Raw genomic sequence first — 23,683 nt, 5'->3', positions numbered from 1 at the left:
GCAGCTCGTATCTGTCGGAGCAGCCTCAATAAATTCCCATCTGCTTCGAAAGAGAGCTTTGCACTTGTGCTCAACACCGTTACATCTAGTACTAAAACTCCCAAGAGAGAAAAAGACGGCGAAAATCTATGGCAAGAATAAAGGCAAAAAAAAGTGGATGATAAGAAGATAGAGAACAGCTGGCATAAAATAATGGTCTCAAAGAGCTTACGGAAAGTATAGACGAGGAGGACGAGGCTCGTGAGATACTCGTGTCAAATGGGAACATAGGGGGTGGACTCACATGGCTTTCATTTTTTTTCCTGCTAGCGATAAGCTGCTCGTACGGCTACCATCATTCTCATTTTTTTTCTTTTTCTTCTTCTTTGTCTTCTTTTATATTCTTCCAGTGGTCATCCAGAGTTGATGGAAAAATCAGCCCAAAGTCGTTTTCGAAAATAATAGGTAGTGTATGTGCTGTATTGTTCAATAGCATCCTTTTTTTACTACCTATAATCAAAGCTGTCAACAGTGTTGACTCAAATCAAATCCAAAACATGTTTTGTCATCATTTACGATGACGTCACTAGCATATTTTGTTATGTTCTTTACTATTTGATAATACCGCTACTTAAGAATTTATTGTTAATAAATTATTTTTGGTTACTATGTTTACTGACGATTTTATTATACACTGTATATTATTGTATATTATGATATACGTATTATTTTGCACTACGACAATCATAGACATGCTTTGTATTGTGAAATTCTTTCACGTTCTCCTTTGATGTACAATTGCAGAATTTGTATATACAATTATTGTAAATACACTTGATGCTGTTTGTATGTGAAATATTATTTTGTTGTCAGATTATGTAAGTAAAATTAAGCAGCAATCGATACATTGAATTTACGTTGTATAAAATATAGACATGATACATCAGTGCTATTCTACACTTTATTCTTGATAAAGAATCTCAGTTTTAAAAAAAACAAATAGAGGCACATTTATGGGACTCGACTTATTTTCTTCTGCATACATCTAGAAGTGTGAAAAAATTTTTGCTAATGTACAAGATGGATGATGACAAACAGTTTTAGCTTTTTTTAAAAATAAAAATTTATTGAAAGCTTAGAAAAAAAAAAAAAAAAAAAAAAAAAATTAGAAGAAATTCTCTAAAAGGGTTAGAAATGTTAATCATTTCAAAAGTTAGAGACACTTAAGGTTTAGGTTTCAGACGAACAACTTGTATCTCAATCGATTATTTTACAGTTTGATTTCAATAGACATTTTGAGTCTTATTCCCTATTTCTTTAATTTAAATTTGAAATTGTTATACACGTAGTTCTGTCATTCGTCTCCTTTCATTTGTTATTCTCACTTCATAACTGTTCAAGTGGGAATATTGACGTTATACCTATTTGTACATAAATTGCCTATTGAAAGCCTCTTAATGTAAATGAACTTTGGTATTAGAATTTAGTTGTAGTTTATTTATTATTAATATTGTTATTTTACAGTATCTTGAATAGAATCTCACAGCGGGATTAAAACGTTGACAGTAGTTTCATTAAAGATTATTGGACACCATGCTGATTCTATACATTGGCTTATACTTATTTTTATTAATTTAATAATAGTCACATACATTTATTTCAAAACAGTTATTGATGAAAATTCGTTTATAATGGTTTTAAATTAAAAAACAACATGATACATTAATCAGAATTGATAAATGTAATTTTTTTCTAGGCTGTCTTACGCAAGAATAGGGCATTTTTTATATATTACTTAAATCAGTGAGATAAAAATTTTGTCTCAAAAAATAACATTAAGACAATCCAATAAAAGGCATTAAAATTAAAATAATTCAAAAGATAGACAAATTGATACAACTTTTTTTTAGCAACAAACAAAATTCTCAGTTGACTGTAAGATTAAATAAGTATAAGATTTTGAAATAATTCTGTCGATAGAAAATAAAAATTTTTTTTTTGGACTCTAGGTATACCAACACAAATATCGTTGAGCTGCAAAAGTTACACAGTTAATAGGATTTTACGTTATTGCTAAAAACAGAGGACTTTTCATTCATGTAAAATCAGCAAATTAAAAAAAGTTTTGTTGTACAGACACGGTTGTATGCATAATCAACAATTAACTGGATTATTTATAAAATTATAGAAAATATTTGTGTAAAGCAGATGATTAAAATATTTGTAAACTGAAATTATGATAACAAGGTCTCCCCTACTTATACGTTATTATGAATATAAAGATTATGCATCTTGAGACAAGATGGAGTAGCAAAATATTTTTGACAAACATCGCAGTAAAAGAGATGTGGGTTGCGCATATGATTTTTAAGATGCTTCTTCCGTGAAAAAGATTGGAAACACAGGTTGCAGCGATAAGTGTGTGAAATTTTCATATGTTTAGAGAGATAACTACTTGCTTGAAAGGTTTGGGGACATATGTTGCAGCGGTAAGATCTTTCGTCGGAGTGAACGCACATATGAGCTGTGAGAGTATATTTTTTACTGAAGGATAGTGAACACACGTTGCAGTGGTAAGGTTTTTCGTTGGAGTGAGTGCGCATATGAGCTGTGAGAGTAGATTTTTTACTGAAGGCTAGTGAACACTCGTTGCAGGTGTAAGGTTTCTCGCCAGGGTGAATGCGCATGTGAGTTGTGAGATGAGACTTGTGTTTAAAGGATCGTGAACACACGTTGCAGTGGTAAGGTCTTTCGTTGGAGTGAGTGCGCATATGAGCTGTGAGAGTAGATTTTTTACTGAAGGATAGTGAACACACGTTGCAGTGGTAAGGTTTTTCGCCAGAGTGAATGCGCATGTGAGTTGTGAGAGCAGAACTTTGGCTGAAGGATCGTGAACACACATTGCAGCGGTAAGGTCTCTCGCCGGAGTGTGTGCGCATGTGAACTATGAGACTAAATTTATGTTTGAAGGCTTGTTGACACTCGTTGCATTGGTAAGGTCTTTTGCCAGTGTGAATGCGCATGTGACCTGTGAGATGACCCTTTTGTTTGAAGGCTAGTGAACATTGGTTACATAGATAAGGTCTTTCTCCATAGTGTGTGCGCATGTGAACTGTGAGACTACATTTATGTTTGAAGGCTTGTTGACACTCGTTGCATTGGTAAGGTTTTTCGCCAGAGTGAATGCGCATGTGAGTTGTGAGAGCAGAACTTTGGCTGAAGGATCGTGAACACACGTTGCAGTGGTAAGGTCTTTCGCCAGTGTGACTGCGCATGTGAACTATGAGACTAAATTTATGTTTGAAGGCTTGTTGACACTCGTTGCATTGGTAAGGTTTTTCGCCAGAGTGAATGCGCATGTGAGTTGTGAGAGCAGAACTTTGGCTGAAGGATCGTGAACACACATTGCAGCGGTAAGGTCTCTCGCCGGAGTGTGTGCGCATGTGAACTGTGAGACTATATTTATGTTTGAAGGCTTGTGGACACTCACCGTAGGAGTAAGATTTTTCTCCAGAGTGAGTGCGCATGTGAGTTGTGAGAGCAGAACTTTGGCTGAAGGATCGTGAACACACGTTGCAGTGGTAAGGTTTTTTGTTGGAGTGAGTGCGCATGTGAACTGTGAGATGACATTTTTGTCTGAAGGCTAGTGAACACTCGTTGCAGTGGTAAGGTTTTTCGTTGGAGTGAGTGCGCATGTGAACTGTGAGATGACATTTTTGTCTGAAGGCTAGTGAACACTCGTTGCAGGTGTAAGGTTTCTCGCCAGTGTGAATGCGCATGTGAACTATGAGATTAAATTTATGTTTGAAGGCTTGTTGACACTCGTTGCATTGGTAAGGTCTTTTGCCAGTGTGAATGCGCATGTGACCTGTGAGATGACCCTTTTGTTTGAAGGCTAGTGAACATTGGTTACATAGATAAGGTCTTTCTCCATAGTGTGTGCGCATGTGAACTGTGAGACTATATTTATGTTTGAAGGCTTGTTGACACTCGTTGCAGTTGTAAGGTTTTTCGCCAGAGTGAATGCGCATGTGATCTGTGAGATGACCCTTTTGTTTGAAGGCCTGTGGACACTCACCGCAGGAGTAAGATTTTTCTCCAGAGTGTGTGTGCATGTGATTTATGAGACTACCTTTATGTTTGTAGGCTCGTGGACATTCATTACAAGAGTAAGGTCTTTCGCCGGAGTGAATCTGCATACATCCTGTAAAATGATATTTTTTCTCAAGTTTAGAAAGCAAACAGTGCATTTTTAAAGCATCTTACCAGTCGGTAAACATGTATGGTGAATAATCTCGTTGGAATTAGTAAAAGTTGTTTTACAAACAGTGCAGCAACTGAAATTAGTCGAGGAAGATCCACCAGCTCCGTCTTCGTTGCTAAAATCCTGTATACCACTTCTGAACATTGTTGCCGACAAATTACAACTAAACAAATTTACAATCAAATCTATAGAGACTACCGAATTTTATGTACTTTGTTGCAAAAAAAAACTGTTTGAATATATTTTTTAAATATGTATAGTGATTATGTAATACGAGTATTTACTCTAGGTATGTACTATCGATTTTTTGATTTTTTGGATTAGCACTAATACTCCCTACTATGAATCTTATAAACAAAGCCTATACTTGACAGCATCGTAATAATTTACTTCGAATAAATGTTCGTGTGGACTTATGTACTATTCAAATGCTTCATAAAAAATTATTAATTTATTTATTTGAATAATAGTCGTGCAGATCCACATTACAATGTTTGTTAAAATTTGTTAGATAGTAACAATCATTTGTCTATATATGATCTTTAACGATAAAAATATTCTTGGACGTATCGCAATATAACCGAACTAAATAGTTTGAACAATAATATTAACAAGAAAAAAAATTTCTCATCATAGGTACAAAAGAAACGTTTATCAAGGTGTTTGAAGGTTGAGACATTTGTAGAAAATTTAGTATAACACGACTAATGCGTTAGGGTTTGAAAAAGATTTAGTACTCAAAAAACATCAAATTATTATGAAAATTAGAAAAAAATTATTAACTTATAACAAATCTTACCTTTTTTTATCCAAATGTTAACTAGTTGGATAAAGTTCTTTGCAGAATCGAGTATTTTCACCAAATTTCTATTATTCTTGAATATAAGTTGAATAGATGTGGTCTGGAATACAAATCCATTGAAATATTTATCGAATTATATACTTCTCTACTTCTCTACTGTACATTATTCTTTCTGCCGGCAAATGAAAAGTTATACTGTTAACTGCTACACACCTTAAATTTTAGTGTCTCAACGATATTTATCAAAAAATAATGTGTATTATCTATAGTTGATTATTGGTGTGATATTCTAGATAGTATTTTAATAGTTGTTTGCTGTGCGTACGATTTTCGGTGATGTGTAAAACGACGCTAGTTTAATGGAGGCTAACAGTTTGGTATCCTGAAAAAAATAATTTGAGTAAATGAATAGTAGTAGGTAACTATTAAAAAAGTAATAAAAAAAATGGTTTTCAAAACTAATGATTAAAAATGCTTTAAAAAACTAGTAACTAACAGTAAAAAAACTAGTTACTTCGAGTAATAGACTTTCTTAGTATATGTTCACGAGGGAAGGGGTTTTATGTTGCTCTTAATCCAGTTCAGTCGTGTGGAGATGGAAGTGGTTTACGGCGGAAAATAAATGTAACGCAAATGTGCAATAAAAATTTATACAATATATTTACAATGCTTAAATTAGGAAAATGTGCTCAAGTGAAGGCAAGCGGAGAGAAGCTTTCTCTGCCGCCGCGGCGCACTAACTAACTTACTATGCTCGCAGAGCAATATTTATAGAGACAAAAGTTAAAGTAGAAATTCTAGTACATTGATAAATAAAGGTACAAGAGTAAAGGTAAAACGGTCTCTTGGGCATTGCAAATGTACACGATGATAAAGGCGTATGATCGGAAAATTACTTCAACTTTGATATAAGAATAACGAACGTGACGCAAATTTAAATTTAGAAAAGGTGTGTCGGCAAATATTCAGGTACAAAACTGAACAGTATATCTTAAATGCCAGTATGACTTATAGATTGATAACGGTAAGGATTTGAAATCCTTTTCTATTTTTATTGTGTATTTTTATTATTTATAAATAGTCAATGAAAGGTTACATGGCTGTGTTTTAAAAATTACTAAAGGAAAATCTTATGATACCTTTTAATTTAACTTATACTGACTGTCTGTATGTTTGTAATAGGATGTACCACGTTTTAGAATCTTTTTGAAACTTACTTATTGAGAAGCTTGATATCTTACAACGATCTAAGTTCAGAAAAATAAAGAAACTTTTAGATAGTCCGACGAACTTAGAAGAACTTACTTAGAAGTATTCGACTTCGGTTCGGACGACAAACGGACGATATACTGCTGTAGCGGACAGTAGTTTTCGTATCTGATGGCGCATACTGCATCATATCTACAAATCTTTAATGATGTGCAATAAAGTGGTGTTATAGAATACGTTTGAGTATGTGAAAATACTTACAATTTCACGAGCTCGACTAAATTTTGTTCGACGAGTCTATTCCTACGTAATTCAAGATTTATAAGAAAAGTTACTTCCCAAAATGCTCTTGGTTTTGCTTTCTGAATACATAATTTTATCTTTAAAAATATTTTTATGTTTAGTAATGCCTGATGTTTGTCTGGAATTTGGAGGCAAAATAGCCTATTTTGTATTCAGTAACATACCTTTTGATTCTTCTACCTAGCTGTTGAAACTTTCTGCCAACTTTCTGTCGAACGGATCGACGTCGTTGGCTACGGATTTTTTTAAAGATAAAAGAATTATAAAAAATGCAGCTATGGAATATGGTTTAAAGCATAATAAAGAAGATGCGATACATGAGTATGTTAAGGAATATATTCAAGTGATCAAGTTCGTTGGTTGTTTTGTAATGCCACAGCACCCCTTGTTATCCGTCAGTCCAGATGCAGTTGTCGTTGAAGATCGGTGCATAACAAAAATTTTAGAGATAAACTGCCCTTTTTCATGTAAAACTACAAACCTTATTTGATGACCAAACTAATACACATAATATACCCTATCTGTACGGTTATAAATCGAATGTATACTTAAAAAAGTCTCATAAATATAATACACAATGCCAAATATTAATGTACGTCACAAGTGTAACTGATTATGATCTCTTAGTTTGATCCCTTAGAGGGACTTGATTGGTACCTATTTATAAAGATGAAACATTTTTAAAAACTGTGATGCCTAAATTGCAACCTTTTTATGTGAATTTTTTTTTACCTGCTCTGTATGATAATTCTAAGGTCATGGATGAAAAAAATACAGTCAATGAGATTTAAGGTGTTTTATTATTAATTTATAAAAATATTGTGATACTGAAAGACAAAAGATACTTGTTAGAAAATGGAAAAGGTGTGGATAATTATATTTGTTTATCGTTCACTTAAATACTCGGAGGTATGCAGATTTACCAGCACACAACACATAAAAATAATTTTTTCAATATAAGGCATCATGTCTGTTGAAAACTTATCCAAGATTATAAAAGTTCTTATTCTTTGCATAATTCTTTTAATGTGGATTCGAACCGTTGCTATTTTATATACTTCATGTACTTCATCTTCAGTTAAACGATTATCTTCTAAAAATGGAGGCATAACTAGCAGAAAATTCTTTCCACTTTCATCCAAAATAGTTTTTATAGTTGGAAATCCTTTATCTGCTAGAATGAGGTCAGAACAACAAATTCTGTTGAGTCTATGATCACTCTGCAGTTTTTGTACTCAGGTTAGAAACAATCAGGCATCGTTTTTTGGATACTCCCTTTAATTTGCCAAAACACAACATTTTTACACCTTTCTGCTAGTACGTTTAAAACATAATAGAAAACTCTAGAGACAGTCGCTCAATGCACGTTCAAGAAGACACTTATAGCTGAAAATGTAGCTCCTAATTTCATTTTTATTAGAAATAGTAGCAATTTATTTTCATTGCTCATTACTTGTCGTTTATCATTTTCTTGGCAATAGGATAAGACTTTTAACAATAATTTTAATGCCTCCATGGAGTGAACTCCTGTCAAATCATAAAATTCGGCTTCACTTTTTACACTGTCATATCCAATAAGACCAGACTTTTTGATTTTTGCCGGAGCAAGATTTACTTGAGTTTGAGCTTCACAAATTACAGTTCCAACATAGAATGTAAATAAAAAAATATGTTCACTTGTACTGTCATTACTTTTCAAATTAACTTGAAAACTCTTATCAACATCTTTAAGACTTGGAAGCTTTGTTTTTTTTTTTTTTTATTGTATTTCTCTCTTTCTGAGATTCGGATAATTGAACGTTTCCTGATATTTTTTGCTTTGTTAATTGAAAATTATATCTGTTGGTCACTGCATTAATGGTCACGGATCTTTTTAAATACACTAGGGAAAAAATTGTTGGACTGTAACTCGGACTCTTCGGATTCTCAGATTTTTTTTTCCAACAAAATGATCTTTTCAAATACGGCTAGTGGCTTTTAGCTCCCGTGGTGAGCCATTAAGATTTTTTAATTTTATAGCACTCAACCATTTTTTGCATCTTTCTTCCAAGTAAGGATACGTTGAACTAAGAGCACGGAATCTATAAAATTTTAACTGCGGTGAGTTAGATAGAGTGTTCTTGCGGCCATGTACACGTAGTATACGCAGTATTGTAAAGATATCGCTACTTGATGGAACTATCGAATTCACTATTCTCCGCTGCATCTGAGATAGCGAGGAGACCAAAGGGAGTTGTGATCTGATATGAATTAATATTCCGAAGAAGGGCACTGCAATAAGATAAATCTAGTTACTGCCGAGAGGCGCGTCGTAATTGTCTGCAGTTGGCGTTTTATTGTCTTTTTTTTTTTTTTTTTTTTTTTTTTTATTGAGCATTTGAGGCCAGAAGGCCCTTTTCAGCTTTACATGAGATTTAAATGATTACAAAAAATAATAAAAGTACATTAGATAACACAATTCAGCAAGTCTTAAACTAGTAAAATATTTCGCATTTATACATTTAGGTTACATTTAAGCAAAAATTTATGCATGTAAAAACACGCTTCGCTGTTAGGTGAAGACAATAATATATCTGCCGTGCAAGGCAGAAAAATGTTGATTCTACTTAGATTCTTAACAAATTCCCTACGATTGTCACGATTGTAAAGGTCACATTGCCACAGAACATGATTAATGTTTTCACTAGGGTAACCGCATTTACATAAGGCATCTCTAATGATTCCAATTCGGTGTAAAGACTATGCCAAGCCATAGTGATTGGCCCTGCATCCATTCACAGTTACAATGTAGGATCTATTATATTTGCGTCTACTGTACCACGGTGTTAATACGTTTTATTGTCAATTTGTAGTCTTTATTTACCAAATGGACAATATTTTTCTCACATAACTTTGCATTCATACGAAACTCATATTAGCAAAGCCCGTCAACGAAAAGCAGTGAGGCGTAAACACAATTTTGTCTCCCGTATTTCCTATGATTACGATGTAATCAACTACCGTAAACATGTGAGGCAAATTTGAATTTCAAAACGCATCCCCTACCCTGTTTCAAAATCGCTGACTCGTAAAATTATAACAAGCAATGTATATATGCCAATGACGTTCCGCAAACACTGTCTTGAATTAAAACTCTGCCAAAATGGTCCAGAAGCAATGTTTTAAAGTAGTTACTATTTATAAGAAGATTTTTTTTATCATGACACAAAAGCTTTGAGGCAAAATAGAGTTGTTTTTCATAAAACTAGTTTAACGCTAAAATAAAACACTCGTTTGAAACTTTGAGCAAATTTCCCACAAAAATATTCAAAGCGTATACGAACGAAGCCATTTAATCTCTGCTTATGTCTACCGACAATGTGGAGCTATTTGAAAGATTACCACAAAGAATCCATACGAGCACTTTTTTTTTGACTCGGGACTCGTGAATTTTTGACACGATGAGACTCGAAGCCAAAACACGGCACGGCATGCAAACGACTCCCGAGTTAACAACCTCAAAAGCAACATCTCATTCATCAAACGGGCTTTCGTAGCGCATTCATATTACACGCCCAGCCAGAGCGAGGCATGCATGTTCCAACAGAGTCGCTTAGTTGAGCCGAGGCGTCGGGCCAACTTGCCTAGCCTCGATAGAGGGGCTATAGGTGCGAGCGATTGCCGCAAAGTTTACCTACGCGTATATATAGGTTTGACTGTGCATCCGAGAGCGAGCATACGCGTATTAACGCGATCTCAACACCATGGAGTGGCTAAAGGAAAGGGTGGATGAAGGGAGAGGGGACACCGTTTGAGGAGGCTGATCCACTGGTTGATTAGGACGACTCGTTTGATTGCACTGTGGAGTTCGTGCTTGGGTTTTGTACACGTGTCAAGTATGCGGGGCGTAATTATTTCTGCTTGCATTTGAACATGGTAAATTGGTATTCAGTGTAGTAATTGTTTTTGATTTGCACGTCAAACTATACGCATTTGTCTAGGTATCTGGATCCCTCGTTTCATAATATGTTGGATTCAGTAGAACAAACTACATTTGGTCAGACATTCGAGATATAATTTTTTTGCGTAACAACTTGATTGAAGAATGATACGAAATAACTAATTATGGATATTTAGATTCCACAGTGCCTGAACTTTTCGATATTTTTAAATATCACGCATTGTCGTCAAAGTAGAAAATAAATATCTCAAAAAGCGGATTTATCAATTTGAAGAATTTTTATCGTTCAAACAGGGTGAAAAATAATGTTAAAGAAAAAGTTTGTCAAAATTTTATCCAATTAAGAACAAAGATACCGGAGAAAACGTAAACAAATAACATGATACCCCGATACTTATCGGCGTATTTTGTCATGCAGTTTGCACTTAATAACACGCCCTTCTACCAAATAGCGTTTTTATTCTTTTATGTGATACATTTATACTTAGATTTGAAATTTATTATGCTCGAGTATAAAAGACAAAAAGAAATTAAGCACAAAAGTTTGAGTATAAAACTTTTACATGTGAAAAATGTTAAAAATTTCGATTTTCTGTTCAGAATTTCTTTTGAGCAAAACAAAAATAATTATCATTCTTGAGCATAGTTAATCTGATTGTGAGAAATACTCTTCAATTCTCTACTAACTAGTACTTTTTCAAATCCTAGGGATTTACACACTATTTCATTTATTTACGTCTTTGTTTTATCAAAAAAACAACCTTAACATTCACAAAACATGTGGTAATAAAAAATGGTTTTTTTACTCTTAAAACATATTATTCTCGAGTCAGATCTCATCCAGCCCAATAATTTATTGATGAAACAAGCTAAGTTGAAAAAGAAATCAGTCGTTCAAACAAACACAGAGAAACGCTTCGAGAATCACTTGGCCTCGATATAAAATTACAATGAGATATTAGGCGATCCGATCGATAGCGTCAATATGTCGTGTGTCTCTCTTTGGGTTCCGCTCGACCTTGATAAATAGACTTCTATTATTAAAGTCCATTTACGATACTCGAATTTTCAGACTCTCTTTTGTAAAAAACTGTATGACTTTTTTCATGTTTTACATATTATTACTTATATTTATCAAATATGCTCAAAACTAAAAAAACAAAGTCAATAAGTACCGGAGAGTCAGAAAACATTTGAGTTGTTACTATGCAAATACGCATCAGTGACAAATTGAAGCGAATCGAATGCAATCAGATCGCACAACACAAGGAACTTTCTTTGATGTTTCGAGCGAGTATGAGCAGGTACCGAGTGGATCTTCAGTGGCAGCTTGTGTGATACATTTTCCCAAGAGTTCGTAAAAAAAAGTTTCATATGCAGTGCCATTCTTTGGAGCATATTTCTTCAATTTCAATTCTTGAAGTAATGAAGCCACAATTAATGTCAAGTGCTTAAATGAAATCCTGGAAATATAATTGTACACAACGTACTTATTACGATAGCTCGATAGTAATGATCGAAACATTCAAGTTATCGTGAATGGAAACACTCATTGTTATTATATCATTTCTATTTTTAGTTACAGAAATAAACCAATTATAATCACACGCATTTTTTTTTATTTTTTTTTTTTTTAAGGTAGCTACGTTGAAATTACTTTAAAGTAACATAACAGCAGGCATTAAAAGACTTTAAAAGAATGTGAAGATTTTTTTGTTTCCGTTTTTTTTTTTTTTTTTTAATCCATGGATCTAAGTTAAAGCACCGAAATTGCAATACCACGATTCTAGGTTTGGTTCATAATCTAATTCAGATGAACTTATCCGAGCAACCTTTTACTGTGGAAAAAAATCTAGGTTCCTAATGTCACCACAGCAAAATAATTTGCATGTATGCAAAAGCACGCTATTGTAAGCGCAAAACAGAAAAACGGTTCTCGTCTTTCCTTGAGTATACACGGAGCATAACTGTACACCTTCATGTATCCCTCTTGACTGTCACTAACGAAAGCTCAAAAGGGAATCCATACCTGTGATAAGATCGAGACTCGGATTTTCCTCCCCTATATCCTTCTCTTTCGTTTTGCACCACTGCGATCCCAACAGAGCCTCTCGTTATCACCGAAATGCTGAAGCAGCGCGCACGATCTGATGTTACATCCTCGAGGGAGTGAGAAAACAAGGAACGAAAATTTTTAACGCCACCAGAGGGAGGGCAAGACCTTTACCAAGGGCATGGTGCAGGTAAAACGATGGTAGGGACACTCTGATGAGAAGTACTACAATGTGAATGATGATTGGCGTTGTGGAACAAAATATTGCTCTATTTTTTTACAAGCTTAGCTTACCTCGTATTTTGTACTCAAAAGCTCGAGGAGATAGCGGAAAAAAAGATTCAAAAGTTTCATTGGGGGTTTAGCGTTAAATTTACTGAGGTGACATTACTCAAGCACAGAGGAAGTTTTGAAATCCAGGAACTGTAAGTTACAATACCTTGTTTTGTTACAAAAACACACTTAAAAAATAGGCCTGAAAATTATACGTATTTATCGCAACAACATTTAGACCACCAACTCCTTGAAGATCTCACAAGCTGTATGAATGATCAGTTTTGACGAATCAAACAACTCCACTAATGAATTATCATCCGTTGAAGTCGTCCGATACATTATACATCAGTAAAAGGAAGCATTCATGAAAGAATTGATCCTTCGAAAGAGAGAAAAACGCGTACAGCTCGTATCTGTCGGAGCAGCCTCAATAAATTCCCATCTGCTTCGAAAGAGAGCTTTGCACTTGTGCTCAACACCGTTACATCTAGTACTAAAACTCCCAAGAGAGAAAAAGACGGCGAAAATCTATGGCAAGAATAAAGGCAAAAAAAAAGTGGATGATAAGAAGATAGAGAACAGCTGGCATAAAATAATGGTCTCAAAGAGCTTACGGGAAGTATAGACGAGGAGGACGAGGCTCGTGAGATACTCGTGTCAAATGGGAACATAGGGGGTGGACTCACATGGCTTTCATTTTTTTTCCTGCTACCGATAAGCTGCTCGTACGGCTACCATCATTCTCATTTTTTTTCTTTTTCTTCTTCTTTGTCTTCTTTTATATTCTTCCAGTGGTCATCCAGAGTTGATGGAAAAATCAGCCCAAAGTCGTTTTCGAAAATAATAGGTAGTGTATGTGCTGTATTGTTCAATAGCATCCTTTTTTTACTACCTATAATCAAAGCTGTCAACAGTGTTGACTCAAATCAAATCCAAAACATGTTTTGTCATCATTTACGATGACGTCACTAGCATATTTTGTTATGTTCTTTACTACTTGATAATACCGCTACTTAAGAATTTATTGTTAATAAATTATTTTTGGTTACTATGTTTACTGACGATTTTATTATACACTGTATATTATTGTATATTATGATATACGTATTATTTACACTACGACAATCATAGACATGCTTTGTATTGTGAAATTCTTTCACGTTCTCCTTTGATGTACAATTGCAGAATTTGTATATACAATTATTGTAAATACACTTGATGCTGTTTGTATGTGAAATATTATTTTGTAGTCAGATTATGTAAGTAAAATTAAGCAGCAATCGATACATTGAATTTACGTTGTATAAAATATAGACATGATACATCAGTGCTATTCTACACTTTATTCTTGATAAAGAATCTCAGTTTTAAAAAAAACAAATAGAGGCACATTTATGGGACTCGACTTATTTTCTTCTGCATACATCTAGAAGTGTGAAAAAATTTTTGCTAATGTACAAGATGGATGATGACAAACAGTTTTAGCTTTTTTTAAAAATAAAAATTTATTGAAAGCTTAGAAAAAAAAAAAAAAAAAAAAAAAAAATTAGAAGAAATTCTCTAAAAGGGTTAGAAATGTTAATCATTTCAAAAGTTAGAGACACTTAAGGTTTAGGTTTCAGACGAACAACTTGTATCTCAATCGATTATTTTACAGTTTGATTTCAATAGACATTTTGAGTCTTATTCCCTATTTCTTTAATTTAAATTTGAAATTGTTATACACGTAGTTCTGTCATTCGTCTCCTTTCATTTGTTATTCTCACTTCATAACTGTTCAAGTGGGAATATTGACGTTATACCTATTTGTACATAAATTGCCTATTGAAAGCCTCTTAATGTAAATGAACTTTGGTATTAGAATTTAGTTGTAGTTTATTTATTATTAATATTGTTATTTTACAGTATCTTGAATAGAATCTCACAGCGGGATTAAAACGTTGACAGTAGTTTCATTAAAGATTATTGGACACCATGCTGATTCTATACATTGGCTTATACTTATTTTTATTAATTTAATAATAGTCACATACATTTATTTCAAAACAGTTATTGATGAAAATTCGTTTATAATGGTTTTAAATTAAAAAACAACATGATACATTAATCAGAATTAATAAATGTAATTTTTTTCTAGGCTGTCTTACGCAAGAATAGGGCATTTTTTATATATTATTTAAATCAGTGAGATAAAAATTTTGTCTCAAAAAAAAACATTAAGACAATCCAATAAAAGGCATTAAAATTAAAATAATTCAAAAGATAGACAAATTGATACAACTTTTTTTTAGCAACAAACAAAATTCTCAGTTGACTGTAAGATTAAATAAGTATAAGATTTTGAAATAATTCTGTCGATAGAAAATAAAAATTTTTTTTTTGGACTCTAGATATACCAACACAAATATCGTTGAGCTGCAAAAGTTACACAGTTAATAGGATTTTACGTTATTGCTAAAAACAGAGGACTTTTCATTCATGTAAAATCAGCAAATTAAAAAAAGTTTTGTTGTACAGACACGGTTGTATGCATAATCAACAATTAACTGGATTATTTATAAAATTATAGAAAATATTTGTGTAAAGCAGATGATTAAAATATTTGTAAACTGAAATTATGATAACAAGGTCTCCCCTACTTATACGTTATTATGAATATAAAGATTATGCATCTTGAGACAAGATGGAGTAGCAAAATATTTTTGACAAACATCGCAGTAAAAGAGATGTGGGTTGCGCATATGACTTTCAAGATGATTCATCTGTACAAAAGATTGGAAACACAGGTTGCAGCGATAAGTGTATGAAATTTTCATATGTTTAGAGAGATAACTACTTGCTCGAAAGGTTTGGGGACACATGTTGCAGCGGTAAGATCTTTCGTCGGAGTGAACGCACATATGAGCTGTGAGAGTATATTTTTTACTGAAGGATAGTGAACACACGTTGCAGTGGTAAGGTTTTTCGTTGGAGTGAGTGCGCATATGAGCTGTGAGAGTAGATTTTTTACTGAAGGCTAGTGAACACTCGTTGCAGGTGTAAGGTTTCTCGCCAGGGTGAATGCGCATGTGAGTTGTGAGATGAGACTTGTGTTTAAAGGATCGTGAACACACGTTGCAGTGGTAAGGTCTTTCGTTGGAGTGAGTGCGCATATGAGCTGTGAGAGTATATTTTTTACTGAAGGATCGTGAACACACGTTGCAGTGGTAAGGTCTCTCGCCAGAGTGAGTGCGCATGTGAGTTGTGAGAGTAGAACTTAGGCTGAAGGATCGTGAACACACATTGCAGCTATAAGGTCTTTCTCCACTATGAGTGCGCATATGATCAGTAAGATGATGTTTTAGACTAAAGGCTAGTGAACACTCGTTGCAGGTGTAAGGTTTCTCGCCAGAGTGAATGCGCATGTGAGTTGTGAGAGCAGAACTTTGGCTGAAGGATCGTGAACACACGTTGCAGTGGTAAGGTTTTTCGTTGGAGTGAGTGCGCATGTGAGCTGTGAGATGACATTTTTGTCTGAAGGCTTGTGGACACTCGTTGCATCGATAAAGTCTTTCTCCAGAGTGTGTGCGCATGTAAACTATGAGACTACATTTATTTTTGTAGGCTCGTGGACATTCATTACAGGAGTAAGGTCTTTCGCTGGAGTGAATCTGCATACATCCTGTAAAATGATATTTTTTCTCAAGTTTAGAAAGCAAACAGTGCATTTTTAAAGCATCTTACCAGTCGGTAAACATGTATGGTGAATAATCTCGTTGGAATTAGTAAAAGTTGTTTTACAAACAGTGCAGTAACTGAAATTAGTCGAGGAAGCTTCACCAGCTCCGTCTTCGTTGCTAAAATCCTGTATACCACTTCTGAACATTGTTGCTGACAAATTACAACTAAACAAATTTACAATAAAATCCATAGAGACTACCGAATTTTATGTACTTTGTTGCAAAAAAAAACTGTTTGAATATATTTTTTAAATATGTATAGTGATTATGTAATACGAGTATTTACTCTAGGTATGTACTATCGATTTTTTGGATTAGCACTAATACTCCCTACTATGAATCTTATAAACAAAGCCTATACTTGACAGCATCGTAATAATTTACTTCGAATAAATGTTCGTGTGGACTTATGTACTATTCAAATGCTTCATAAAAAATTATTTATTTATTTATTTGAATAATAGTCGTGCAGATCCACATTACAATATTTGTTAAAATTTGTTAGATAGTAACAATCATTTGTCTATATATGATCTTTAACGATAAAAATATTCTTGGACGTATCGCAACTTAACCGAACTAAATAGTTTGAACAATAATATTAACAAGAAAAAAAAAATTCTTATCATAGGTACAAAAGAAATTTTTATCAAGGTGTTTGAAGGTTGAGACATTTGTAGAAAATTTAGTATAACACGACTAATGCGTTAGGGTTTGAAAAAGATTTAGTACTCAAAAAACATCAAATTATTATGAAAATTAGAAAAAAATTATTAACTTATAACAAATCTTACCTTTTTTTATCCAAATGTTAACTAGTTGGATAAAGTTCTTTGCAGAATCGAGTATTTTCACCAAATTTCTATTATTCTTGAATATAAGTTGAATAGATGTGGTCTGGAATACAAATCCATTGAAATATTTATCGAATTATATACTTCTCTACTTCTCTACTGTACATTATTCTTTCTGCCGGCAAATGAGAAGTGATACTGTTAACTGCTACACACCTTAAATTTTAGTGTCTCAACGATATTTATCAAAAAATAATGTGTATTATCTATAGTTGATTATTGGTGTGATATTCTAGATAGTATTTTAATAGTTGTTTGCTGTGCATACGATTTTCGGTGATGTGTAAAACGACGCTAGTTTAATGGAGGCTAACAGTTTGGTATCCTGAAAAAAAACAATTTGAGTAAATGAATAGTAGTAGGTAACTATTAAAAAAGTGATAAAAAAAAATGATTTTCAAAACTAATGATTAAAAATGCTTTAAAAAACTAGTAACTAACAGTAAAAAAACTAGTTACTTCGAGTAATAGACTTTCTTAGTATATGTTCACGAGGGAAGGGGTTTTATGTTGCTCTTAATCCAGTTCAGTCGTGTGGAGATGGAAGTGGTTTACGGCGGAAAATAAATGTAACGCAAATGTGCAATAAAAATTTATACAATATATTTACAATGCTTAAATTAGGAAAATGTGCTCAAGTGAAGGCAAGCGGAGAGAAGCTTTCTCTGCCGCCGCGGCGCGCTAACTAACTTACTATGCTCGCAGAGCAATATTTATAGAGACAAAAGTTAAAGTAGAAATTCTAGTACATTGATAAATAAAGGTACAAGAGTAAAGGTAAAACGGTCTCTTGGGCATTGCAAATGTACGCGATGATAAAGGCGTATGATCGGAAAATTACTTCAACTTTGATATAAGAATAACGAACGTGACGCAAATTTAAATTTAGAAAAGGTGTGTCGGCAAATATTCAGGTACAAAACTGAACAGTATATCTTAAATGCCAGTATGACTTATAGATTGATAACGGTAAGGATTTGAAATCCTTTTCTATTTTTATTGTGTATTGTTATTATTTATAAATAGTCAATGAAAGGTTACATGGCTGTGTTTTAAAAATTACTAAAGGAAAATCTTATGATACCTTTTAATTTAACTTATACTGACTGTCTGTATGTTTGTAATAGGATGTACCACGTTTTAGAATCTTTTTGAAACTTACTTATTGAGAAGCTTGATATCTTACAACGATCTAAGTTCAGAAAAATAAAGAAACTTTTAGATAGTCCGACGAACTTAGAAGAACTTACTTAGAAGTATTCGACTTCGGTTCGGACGACAAACGGACGATATACTGCTGTAGCGGACAGTAGTTTTCGTATCTGATGGCGCATACTGCATCATATCTACAAATCTTTAATGATGTGCAATAAAGTGGTGTTATAGAATACGTTTGAGTATGTGAAAATACTTACAATTTCACGAGCTCGACTAAATTTTGTTCGACGAGTCTATTCCTACGTAATTCAAGATTTATAAGAAAAGTTACTTCCCAAAATGCTCTTGGTTTTGCTTTCTGAATACATAATTTTATCTTTAAAAATATTTTTATGTTTAGTAATGCCTGATGTTTGTCTGGAATTTGGAGGCAAAATAGCCTATTTTGTATTCAGTAACATACCTTTTGATTCTTCTACCTAGCTGTTGAAACTTTCTGCCAACTTTCTGTCGAACGGATCGACGTCGTTGGCTACGGATTTTTTTAAAGATAAAAGAATTATAAAAAATGCAGCTATGGAATATGGTTTAAAGCATAATAAAGAAGATGCGATACATGAGTATGTTAAGGAATATATTCAAGTGATCAAGTTCGTTGGTTGTTTTGTAATGCCACAGCACCCCTTGTTATCCGTCAGTCCAGATGCAGTTGTCGTTGAAGATCGGTGCATAACAAAAATTTTAGAGATAAACTGCCCTTTTTCATGTAAAACTACAAACCTTATTTGATGACCAAACTAATACACATAATATACCCTATCTGTACGGTTATAAATCGAATGTATACTTAAAAAAGTCTCATAAATATAATACACAATGCCAAATATTAATGTACGTCACAAGTGTAACTGATTATGATCTCTTAGTTTGATCCCTTAGAGGGACTTGATTGGTACCTATTTATAAAGATGAAACATTTTTAAAAACTGTGATGCCTAAATTGCAACCTTTTTATGTGAATTTTTTTTTACCTGCTCTGTATGATAATTCTAAGGTCATGGATGAAAAAAATACAGTCAATGAGATTTAAGGTGTTTTATTATTAATTTATAAAAATATTGTGATACTGAAAGACAAAAGATACTTGTTAGAAAATGGAAAAGGTGTGGATAATTATGTTTGTTTATCGTTCACTTAAATACTCGGAGGTATGCAGATTTACCAGCACACAACACATAAAAATAATTTTTTCAATATAAGGCATCATGTCTGTTGAAAACTTATCCAAGATTATAAAAGTTCTTATTCTTTGCATAATTCTTTTAATGTGGATTCGAACCGTTGCTATTTTATATACTTCATGTACTTCATCTTCAGTTAAACGATTATCTTCTAAAAATGGAGGCATAACTAGCAGAAAATTCTTTCCACTTTCATCCAAAATAGTTTTTATAGTTGGAAATCCTTTATCTGCTAGAATGAGGTCAGAACAACAAATTCTGTTGAGTCTATGATCACTCTGCAGTTTTTGTACTCAGGTTAGAAACAATCAGGCATCGTTTTTTGGATACTCCCTTTAATTGGCCAAAACACAACATTTTTACACCTTTCTGCTAGTACGTTCAAAACATAATAGAAAACTCTAGAGACAGTCGCTCAATGCACGTTCAAGAAGACACTTATAGCTGAAAATGTAGCTCCTAATTTCATTTTTATTAGAAATAGTAGCAATTTATTTTCATTGCTCATTACTTGTCGTTTATCATTTTCTTGGCAATAGGATAAGACTTTTAACAATAATTTTAATGCCTTCATGGAGACTCCTGTCAAATCATAAAATTCGGCTTCACTTTTTACACTGTCATATCCAATAAGACCAGACTTTTTGATTTTTGCCGGAGCAAGATTTACTTGAGTTTGAGCTTCATAAATTACAGTTCCAACATAGAATGTAAATAAAAAAATATGTTCACTTGTACTGTCATTACTTTCCAAATTAACTTGAAAACTCTTATCAACATCTTTAAGACTTGGAAGCTTTGTTTTTTTTTTTTTATTGTATTTCTCTCTCTCTGAGATTCTGATAATTGAACATTTCCTGATATTTTTTGCTTTGTTAATTGAAAATTATATCTGTTGGTCACTGCATTAATGGTCACGGATCTTTTTAAATACACTGGGGAAAAAATTGTTGGACTGTAACTCGGACTCTTCGGATTCTCAGATTTTTTTTTCCAACAAAATGATCTTTTCAAATACGGCTAGTGGCTTTTAGCTCCCGTGGTGAGCCATTAAGATTTTTTAATTTTACAGCACTTAACCATTTTTTGCATCTTTCTTCCAAGTAAGGATACGTTGAACTAAGAGCACGGAATCTATAAAATTTTAACTGCGGTGAGTTAGATAGAGTGTTCTTGCGGCCATGTACACGTAGTATACGCAGTATTGTACACGTCATTTTATTAATTTTGAAGGAAGCTTGGGGGACTCTTCGCTCAAGGTTATGACTGCACTTTTCTTATCCACTGCAAAATTTAATTGAAGCCTTCATTAATTCGAAAAAAAGGCAAGGACTTACAAACAATATGTTAAATATGACATTTAACTCACCTGACATGATGATCGTAAAGATTTAATAAGTATAAATGCCAATTTAAGAAGGAATCTCCGTATTAGTGTGTGTTATTGTGGTTAGGGTGACATACAATAACGTGTTGATGAACTTGACGATCCGCGTTGAGGTCTACGCACTCGAATTAACATCCCGAACAGAAATCTATTGAGGACACCTCCTTAGTTCGTGAGGACCTCTATAGGTATCCTACAGCGGACCTACTGAGGTAAAGTAACGCGGCGTACAGTTGGTCCTCTTTAGGTATCCTAAATAACCGTGTACATAACCAATCTTAAAGCATTTTTCCAGTCACTAAATATATGTGTGAATGCAATAAAAGCGAGGGACAGAAATAGAGTTAATCTGTCAGAGTAAGAGAGCTGCTAGATTCAGTAAGCAAACTATGCTGCCCATCGTTTAATAAATGAAAAACAATCTAACCTATATATATGTAAATTATTGATTAAATGAGATATTTTGTGTCTCAAAAGTACTTAAATTGCTTATACTTTTAATACTTAATGTAGTTATTCAACATATAAATAAATATTAAGTATTGAAAGTATAAGCAATGTCATTACTTTTGAGATGCAATATCTCAAAACTATTTACAATAGGCTTTAGTATAATGCCAAAAGTTTACATTTTTCATCACTTTGCACATTTCTGTTAAATAATGCATAATTGCACATCCACTCACATATACATATGCATGTACTGACATAAAGTAAGTACATAGATGTATACATTTATACATGAATGTATTCCGATGTAAGAGTTTATTACGTACCTTGCGAGTGAGGTTAAGAATGTCCCATATTTCACATGAATAAACATTGTATAAGTGCGTATGAGCACGCAATCAAGTTTTTCGACCAATTCGAGAAATTATCATCTGAATAAGCTTAAATTTTTTAAGTAAATAGTTTCGGGTTTAAGAATGTTCCATACAGATAATTTCCAACAATTAATTTTATTGATACTTGAATTAGATGTTGATACTGTTGGTATGATACACTGGGTTAAATTTCCAGTGGCTCACCTGTTTCATTTTTAAAGTATTAAATGTTTAAATGTACAGTCACATATGATTATGGAAAAATTGCTTCAACAAAATTTTAACAAAATTTGCTGAAAGAATTTCCCTCTTTTTTTTATCAAAGGATATGTTCTAAGTAAAGTGCACACTAAATGTCGCAACGATCTACTAATTACTTCTACTGGAAAAAATTCTAAGAAAGGATGAAAAAATGATGTGACATCGTCAGACAAAACTTGTTAATAATGAAAAATAGCAATACTATGTTTAGTATACAATTTCCACCATTTGTTTTTCTTTCATTATCGTACTTCGAAAATTATTAATTTTATTTTTTGTGGCTAAGCTGGCTAATCTGCTTTTACTTAAAATGAATCGGGCCAAAAATACAAAAAATTAAAATAATCAAGGACCACATAGCTAATGTACTGGTACCCTCTTTTACACATCCATATAGCAGACCCTCACAATCCATCTTTCAGAGCCATATGATTTCTGCACAGCCCCTTAATAAACTGTACATAAAAATTATGACTAATGTTAATATGTGAGAAAATTATGTACAGTATAGCAATGTTAATGGCCTTAAAAATAATTTTGGTTACATCTAATAAGGTTACATCTTTAATGCAAGTTTTTTCAACATTTGATACTCAGAAAATGCTGTGACTTTCTAACATCACTACGAACATCATGCCGAACTTGCAGGAAGATTGTACAAAAACCAGTGTGTGTGTGTGGTAAATGTCCTTTATGATCATACACAAATTATTTTTTCCTAGGACAGAAAAAGCTAATGCGTGTTCTCAACTATATGTAACTTTTCGCAAGCAAGTTTATGTAATTTCATTAGTAAGAAAAAAGACAAGCAGACTAGCTGCATATTTTCAGAGTCTGTATGCGGTGATAGGGGGTAGACCCAAATCACTATTTAATTAATTGATTATAAATATTACTAGCTTTTTCGTCATTTTTCGAATATTACTTAAATCTGTAAGAAAAAATGTTGTCATAAAGAAAATATTAACATTGACCTAACAATCCAGCAACCCAATTATAAACATCAAAATATATATAATTAATTCAGATAAAATAATACAAATTCTCAGTAACGAACTCCTCGGCAACGAACAAAGTTTATAATCGACTACGGAATTACAATAGAACAAAATTTTTTTTCAATTATGTAAAAATAAAGGAATTATTTTTTTTTGTGGCTCCTAATAAAGGCAACAAAAAAAAAATTAAACTTGAAGGCCCAAGCCTTATGACAATTAACAGAGTCTTATATATTGCTCATGACAAAGCAATTTTCATAAATGTGAACTTAGGTAATATCATAAGTCACGAAAGATTCTGTATTATGAGCTAACAATCAACTACATTGTATATAAGATCATAAAAAATATATGTATAAAGTTGATGTACTAAGTTTTTAATCGACTATGAGATAACAATAGAATAAAAATTTAG

General features: G+C 33.0%; 3 protein-coding genes across 9 annotated transcripts in view; 1 reads left to right on the top strand and 2 right to left on the bottom strand.

Moving 5' to 3' along the window:
* The window catches only part of LOC106642172 (adhesion G protein-coupled receptor E3), a 238,238-nt gene that overhangs the window by 43,912 nt on the left and 170,643 nt on the right, over positions 1–23,683 (top strand). The gene's annotated exons all lie outside the window — the stretch shown is intronic.
* On the bottom strand, positions 1,992–5,771 carry LOC149374315 (uncharacterized). 4 transcript variants are annotated; one of them, XM_089593755.1, is made up of 5 exons: positions 5,560–5,770; positions 5,259–5,427; positions 5,043–5,145; positions 4,246–4,406; positions 1,992–4,183 (listed from the first exon to the last, which is right to left on the bottom strand). In XM_089593755.1, exons 4-5 carry the CDS (start codon positions 4,385–4,387, stop codon positions 2,238–2,240), a joined length of 2,088 nt encoding a protein of 695 aa, XP_089449881.1. In that variant the 5' UTR covers positions 4,388–4,406; positions 5,043–5,145; positions 5,259–5,427; positions 5,560–5,770; the 3' UTR covers positions 1,992–2,237. The 4 variants fall into 4 exon arrangements, with proteins under 4 accessions (XP_089449881.1, XP_089449883.1, XP_089449882.1 ...); XM_089593757.1 differs by having other exon boundaries at positions 5,043–5,427; positions 5,711–5,771; XM_089593756.1 differs by having other exon boundaries at positions 5,043–5,427; positions 5,542–5,770.
* Positions 14,670–18,070, bottom strand: LOC149374314 (uncharacterized). 4 transcript variants are annotated; one of them, XM_089593836.1, is made up of 5 exons: positions 17,859–18,069; positions 17,556–17,724; positions 17,340–17,442; positions 16,550–16,710; positions 14,670–16,487 (listed from the first exon to the last, which is right to left on the bottom strand). In XM_089593836.1, exons 4-5 carry the CDS (start codon positions 16,689–16,691, stop codon positions 15,466–15,468), a joined length of 1,164 nt encoding a protein of 387 aa, XP_089449962.1. In that variant the 5' UTR covers positions 16,692–16,710; positions 17,340–17,442; positions 17,556–17,724; positions 17,859–18,069; the 3' UTR covers positions 14,670–15,465. The 4 variants fall into 4 exon arrangements, with proteins under 4 accessions (XP_089449962.1, XP_089449964.1, XP_089449965.1 ...); XM_089593838.1 differs by having other exon boundaries at positions 17,340–17,555; positions 17,668–17,724; XM_089593839.1 differs by having other exon boundaries at positions 17,340–17,724; positions 18,010–18,070.

The sequence above is a fragment of the Copidosoma floridanum genome, unplaced genomic scaffold, assembly GCF_036245765.1.
Source record: "Copidosoma floridanum isolate Cflo_tuat_1 unplaced genomic scaffold, Cflo_Japanese_pri ptg000020l, whole genome shotgun sequence".
NCBI classification, from domain to species: Eukaryota; Metazoa; Arthropoda; class Insecta; order Hymenoptera; family Encyrtidae; genus Copidosoma; species Copidosoma floridanum.
The sequence above is the reverse complement of the archived record's forward strand: the minus strand, read 5'-3'. Positions and strand labels throughout refer to the sequence as shown.

Excerpts from the sequence above, each read along its gene's own strand:
- LOC149374314 (XM_089593839.1), bottom strand. The coding sequence starts at position 16,691 with ATGTTCAGAAGTGGTATACAGGATTTTAGCAACGAAGACGGAGCTGGT. Across the intron at positions 16,488-16,549 it reads CCATACATGTTTACCGACTG|GATGTATGCAGATTCACTCC; the intron begins GTAAGATGCTTT and ends ATCATTTTACAG.
- LOC149374315 (XM_089593757.1), bottom strand. The coding sequence starts at position 4,387 with ATGTTCAGAAGTGGTATACAGGATTTTAGCAACGAAGACGGAGCTGGT. Across the intron at positions 4,184-4,245 it reads CCATACATGTTTACCGACTG|GATGTATGCAGATTCACTCC; the intron begins GTAAGATGCTTT and ends ATCATTTTACAG.